The sequence below is a fragment of the Diabrotica undecimpunctata genome, chromosome 4 (assembly GCF_040954645.1).
Source record: "Diabrotica undecimpunctata isolate CICGRU chromosome 4, icDiaUnde3, whole genome shotgun sequence".
In the NCBI taxonomy this organism is placed as follows: Eukaryota; Metazoa; Arthropoda; class Insecta; order Coleoptera; family Chrysomelidae; genus Diabrotica; species Diabrotica undecimpunctata.
This window is the reverse complement of record NC_092806.1, coordinates 102,190,794-102,197,555: the sequence shown is the minus strand read 5'-3', so window position 1 is coordinate 102,197,555 and position 6,762 is coordinate 102,190,794. Positions and strand designations below refer to the sequence as shown.

Genomic DNA, 6,762 nt, shown 5'->3' with positions numbered 1-6,762 from the left:
CGAATAGACAGGACCAAGTGAGAATAACACGTTTGCGACTAGGACACAGTAACTTTACACATAAACACCTCTTTACGCGAACTGTGCCGCCAATGTGTGAAAAATGTCAAGTAACACTATCCGTGAAGCATATACTAACTCAGTGCAAAACATATGAAGCAGCAAGAAAGAAGCACACTATACCAAATAATATAAAGGAAGCCCTAGGAAAAAACATGAACATTAAAAACACAATAAGTTATCTTAAATACTCAGGACTGTATCAATTATTGTAATTTTTTCTAACTTTACCTGTATTATATATTTAGGTCTCTAATAACCCTGGTGGTTACAGCGTAAATAAATAAAAAAAAATAATCTGCTATTACAAGCTATTAGTAAATGTGAGTATTGCAAATACATGAGAGGAGAAATTATCCACTGGTAACACTCCCAATACTATCACTAACAATTTAAATTAATGTAGGATTATAATTTGAAACTAAAATTGAAATAAAAATAAAAATTAAAATTGAAATTAGTGAATAAAGTCTGTTGGTCACTGTCTCTTCAATCTTCGTCTGACTTCTGGTTGGAAGGCCATGCTATGGAGAATATGGAGGATAAATAAGTTGAGTAAATCTGTGATTTTGTTTGGATCTGATGGCCAGTAGGTGGGTTTCTCTGTAGATAAGTAAGAGCTGTTTGTGTTAGCTATGTGTTGGATACCCTCGAATTTTGAGTGGACTGTATATAATGCTTTTCTTGAATTATGGTGGTTTTACACCCGTTGATAATATGAATAGTGAGTCAGAAACAGTAAAACTACATGCTCAACTTAGAACGTATATTTCTCGACTGCCTTCGGACGGCGCGAACAAGCTGCCTCGAAGATTAACCTACAGGGTGGGCCTTGCCCAAAATATAAACATAATTATTCATTTTAAGAATGAAACCTGAACATGCCCCCCGCCTTGAAAGGGCTAAACTTTCAAACATATATGAATAACATTAGGCGTACATAAATCAAATAAAACAGTTATATAACACGATAATCAGTCACTGATATCACTTTCACTGCATATAGGAAGAGGGCAGATATTGGACACTGCCCTACGAATGATTCCTTGACCAGTTCGTATAGACACGACACGAACCACACCATCGGAACCAGGATGAAGCTGATAGATCCGACCAAGTAACCATCTTCTAGGAGGAAGATTCCTATCCTTTATGAGAACCATCGTGTTCGTGGTTATGTTGTCGGAGGTCCTTCTCCATTTTTGACGCTGCTGCAACTCTGAGATGAATTCCAATGACCAACGCTGCCAAAAGTGTTGTTGAAGCATTTGAAGTCTTTCGTAATGCAGCAGTCGGTACATCCTTTCGTTCGTGACATCCTTCTCGGGAAGATGGCGAAGAGATCGCCCGATCAAAAAGTGAGCAGGTGTCAAGGGATTTAGGTCGGATGGGTCATTAGAGAGAGGGGAAATAGGCCTTGAGTTTAATATTCCCTCTATCTGTACTAATACCGTTTGAAAATCTTCGTAAACCAACAAAGAATTGGACAATACTCTTTTCATATGAAACTTAACCGATTTGACCCCGGCTTCCCAAATTCCGCCAAAGTGAGGGGAATAACCCGGTATAAATTTCCAGGAAATATGCTGATTAACACATTCATCTAGAATATTACCTTCGTTATTTTTTAAGAATTCGCCTACAGCGACCAGCTCATTTCTAGCACCGACAAAATTGGTTCCATTATCCGAATGTATCTCAGAAGGCAGGCCCCGTCTTGACACGAAGCGCCGAAGAGCACTAATAAAGGTAGGCGTTGACAAATCTGAAACCAACTCTAAGTGCAATGCCTTTGTACTAAGGCATATAAATAGGCAGACGTAACCCTTGTAACCTTTGAACCCCCGTCCTCTCCTGTCCTTGGGTGGAAAGGGCCCGGCATAATCGACACCAGTATAGCAAAAGGGAAAGGAGGGCTGAACTCGATATGATGGAAGATTAGCCATTAATGGATTATTAGAGGTGGGACGTGCCTTGAAACATGTTATGCAATTGCGAAAAATAGCCTTAGCAGTGTTTTTGCCATGAATTGGCCAATATTTCTCACGCATGAGATACAAGAGATGCTGAGGACCTGCGTGCATGGAAGCAATGTGAAGATCCGTAAATATTAATTTTGTAACATGATGACTGGATGGTAGGACTATGGGATGTTTCTTATCTTCATCAAAAGCGGAATTTTTTAGTCTTCCTCCAACACGAAGAAGACCACTATCAAGAAACGGACATAAAGAAAGCAAGTTACTCTTGGACGGTAGAGATTTACCTGAACGTAATACATGAATTTCTTGAGCAAATGCTTGACCTTGAACTAACTTGATTATGCATAACTCTGCATTTTCAATTTCCTTAAGAGATAGAGAGCCAACTAACCTTTGAACATTTAATTTTTGGCTATTATATATAAAACGCAAGCAGTAGGCCACACAACGTGACAATCGTTTGAAACTGGAGAAACGGTCGAACGGAAATTCAATTTCTGGTATAGTAATCAAAGACAATAAATTATTCTTTAATTCAGGAAGCTCCTTGCATAATTGAGAGGGTTGATTAGGCCAGACAATATCTTCTGAACCAAGAAATTCGGGACCATTCCACCACAGGTTGGAAGCCTGAATCAAAGAAGGGTCAACACCTCTAGTAAGAAGATCTGCAGGGTTTTCCTTGGAACCTACATGAGACCATGTACCAGAACTTATATTTGATGTAATCTCCGAGACACGATTCGCAACAAAGGTTTTAAGAAGATTGGGAGGAGTTTTGATCCAACCAAGTACTATTGTGGAATCTGACCATAGAAAAATGTTTGTCAACTTAAGTGTAAGCGATTGAATTACCTTATTAGAGAGTCTTGATAAAATTAGAGCTCCCATGAGCTCTAGTCTTGGAAGCGTGATTTTCTTGAGCGGAGCAACCTTACTCTTTGCACAAAGAAGTTGAACTGTAACCTCACCTGAAGAATTTATACTACGAGTATAAATGCATGCTCCATATGCCTGTTCAGAGGCATCTGAAAACCCATGTAACTCGAGGAGAATATGATTGCTACAGATAACGTGACGAGGTATTTTGAGGTTATTTAGCAAAGACAGTTGATCCTTGAATATTAACCATTTTGTGTGAATGCTTACAGGAACCGATTGATCCCATTCCAAGTGCTCAGACCAAATTTCTTGAATTATGATCTTGGCCTTAATGATACAAGGAGCCAATAGACCTAACGGGTCAAATATCTGAGCTATATTTGAAAGAATTGTACGTTTGCTTGCTGAATTAGATACAGGGGTAGTTACATGATAACTTAAAACATCTTCATCAATGTGCCATAGAATACCTAACGCTTTAGTGCTATCCCCTATGCGAAGAAAATTAGACTCTACTGGAGATGCATTAAGCCCTTGAATGATAGATGAACAGTTTGAAACCCATTTTCTTAAAGGAAAACAACCACGTTGAAGAATATCACTTATTTCCGCACTTGCGATAGCAAGATCGGTGGCCGAGTCGGACCCAGTTAACAAATCGTCGACGTAGAAATCATCACGAATTATTTGAGCTGCCTTAGGATTTGTGCCAGAAGACTCCAAGGAGAGTTGGAGTAGACATCTGGTAGCAAGAAAGGAAGCGGAAGCCGTACCATACGTGATTGTGTTCAGCTGATAAGGGCTCAACTCTTCTTCAGGACTGAATCTCCAGAGAATCTGCTGCAAGTTACGCTGCTCAGGATTAACTAGAACCTGGCGATACATTTTGGCTATGTCAGCCGAAACTACATAAGTATGCTGACGAAAGCGCAATAGAATAGAAAGAAGATCGCTTTGAATAATTGGACCTACCATTTGAAGATTATTGAATGATACCCCAGAACTAGAAGGAGAACTACCATTGAAAACTACCCGAAGCTTGGTAGTAGAACTTTCTTCCTTTATGACTGGATGATGAGGCAAGAAATAAGAAACTTTATCTGAAGAACTGGGAGAACATTTCGACATATGTCCCATATCAATGTATTCCTGCATGAATTCGAAATATTGTTGTTGCAACAAAGGATTAGAATTGAATCTTCGCTCAAGATGGTAGAATTGTTTAGCAGCGATTTGTCTCGACTCACCCAGACTATTAGGCGACTCCTTAAGAGGAATTGACACAATGAATCTGCCGTCGTTGTCTCGGTTGAACGTTGAAATGAAATGATCTTCGCAGCCTTGCTCTTCCTTTGAATGTATGACCTTGGTATTATCGCATTCCTCCAATTCCCAGAACTTGGATAGAGTTTGACACTCGGAATTACAAGTAAAATTGCACTGAGTGATGCTACCAGAAGAGACAGAAAGTGGCCCAGATATGATCCAACCAAAACGAGTTTTCTGAAGAGTAGGCATGTTTCGACCTAACCGTATTTGCCCTACTTGAAGAAGATCCCAAAATACTGCAGATCCGATAAGAATATCTATCCTAGACGGTTTATTGAAAGTAGGATCGGCTAGAGTAATATTTTGAGGAATATTGAGATTAGCAGTGCTGATCGGGAAACTTGGTAGCGAATTGCATAATTTCCTTACAATTAAACATGGAAGTGACAGAACGAATTTTGAATGCACTGCCTCAAGTTCGACCAAACATTTTGAATTTATAAGAGAAGGCACCTGACTAATGCCTGATACTGACATTTCTATTACCTCTCTTTCTAACCCCAATTTATTGACAAAGTCTTCAGATATGAAGTTAGACTGTGAGCCAGACTCAAGAATGGCTTTAGCTGATTGGAATTGACCTCGAGAGTCCTTAACAAGAATTGAGACTGTTGATAAAAGTACTTGGTTATTAGGTTGATAAGCAGCAAGATTAACAACTGCTGAGCTTTGATTTTCTGATGAAGAAGTTATACCTGAACCTTGTGGCACTGAAGAATCATGAGGAGCAAGCGAAGAGCGATTTGTGTCCACATGAAGCAATGTGTGATGTTTCAGAGCACACTTATGACACTTGCCATACTTACAACCTTTACTGATGTGCCCGGTATGTAAACAATTTAAACAAAGCTTGAGACCTTTTACCTGTTCCGCTCTTTGCTTAACACTAAGTCGTAGAAATTCTGGACAATTCGATATCTTATGTGCATTTTGACAAAACTGACATGATACTTGCGTGGAAATGAAGGATTTTGAAAATTTGCCCTTAGAATAATTCCTTTGAAAATTATCTTTATTCTCACTCGTTTTAAGAATACGATTTTCTAAAATATCAGCCCTTCTTTTTAGAAACTCTATAAGATCATCGAATGTTGCGCTACCGGTTTTTGATAGATCCCACTCACGCTCAGTAACTGTATCTAATTTATCTACGACTATATATGATAAAAGTGTACTCCACTGATCAGTGGGTTCACCGAGAGACTTTAAAGACCGTAAATTACTTAGAACAGAATCCAACAACTGACGAAGCTGCTGTGGATTTTCCTTACATATTTTTGGTAGATTAAAAATTGCCTTTGTATGGCTAAATTTAAGAATACATTTATTAGCGTATCTTTCGCAAATTAATTGCCAAGCCAACTGGAAGTTAGATGCTGAAAGTGGCAATGAACTGATCACTGTAGCCGCATTGCCCGAAATAGACGACTTTAAATAGTGAAATTTTTGAATTTCGCTTAAATTGGAATTTTTTATTATAAGTGAGTCAAATGAATCGCGAAAATCCATCCATCTTTCGAAATCGCCATTGAATTTTGGCATCTCAATCGTTGGAAGTTTGATTGCACAAGAACCTACATTATTTTCAATTGCATTTAATTTTGCAGAGTGATCAGAATTTTCTGAAGCCCTACCAGAATTAAATTTTTCTAAGATCGATTTTGTTAAAGCTACCGCACTATAGAATGAATTCTCAAAATCTTCCCTCTCTTCTGAGTCGTTATCAGAAACTGAATCGTGGCATTCTATATCATCCTGAATTAATTCAAAGTCATGCAGTAAACACTGAAATTTATTTAAACGAGTTTCTATTTCGACAATATGAATGCTAACATCATGGATATCTGCTAAATCTTGAATTTTACTTAAAAACTTTTGAAAATTTGTTAGTTTTGATTTTATTATACCGCGTTTTTTACGTAATTGAACAATAATTGGATCAGACATATTAAATAATAAACGTAAAACGTAAACTTAGTACAGTCAAACGAATAAGAAACACAAGGCAATAAATTGATAAGGAAATGTGTTTATTTTAAAGGTATTATGTATTATCCTACTCACTTTTTTGAAGAATTCAGTCCCTAAACCCATACAATGATTGTCGCTTGCAGGTGTGCAATCGGTCAGTGGATTCGTCGCTGAAACGTCGCTTCGATCGCCAATTACTGAATTGACCGACCAGATGTGATTGTCTGGGACTCCTGCCGCTGCTAGGTTAACGGAAATTGAACGTGATTACTTCGTGATTTTTTATTGAAAAACTTGGATATCCGTAGCGATGGACCATTTGTTGGATACCCTCGAATTTTGAGTGGACTGTATATAATGCTTTTCTTGAATTATGGTGGTTTTACACCCGTTGATAATATGAATAGTGAGTCAGAAACAGTAAAACTACATGCTCAACTTAGAACGTATATTTCTCGACTGCCTTCGGACGGCGCGAACAAGCTGCCTCGAAGATTAACCTACAGGGTGGGCCTTGCCCAAAATATAAACATAATTA

At 38.2% G+C, this 6,762-nt stretch overlaps 1 protein-coding gene across 1 annotated transcript; it reads right to left on the bottom strand.

Moving 5' to 3' along the window:
* Nucleotides 1–1,034: 1,034 nt before the first annotated feature.
* LOC140438852 (uncharacterized) lies at nucleotides 1,035–6,200 on the bottom strand. Its single transcript, XM_072528495.1, has one exon. The coding sequence runs from the start codon at nucleotides 6,198–6,200 to the stop codon at nucleotides 1,035–1,037; it is 5,166 nt and encodes a 1,721-aa protein (XP_072384596.1).
* Nucleotides 6,201–6,762: the final 562 nt, after the last annotated feature.

What these genes read in the sequence shown, in the direction of transcription:
- LOC140438852 (XM_072528495.1), bottom strand. Translation starts at nt 6,200, where the DNA reads ATGTCTGATCCAATTATTGTTCAATTACGTAAAAAACGCGGTATAATA.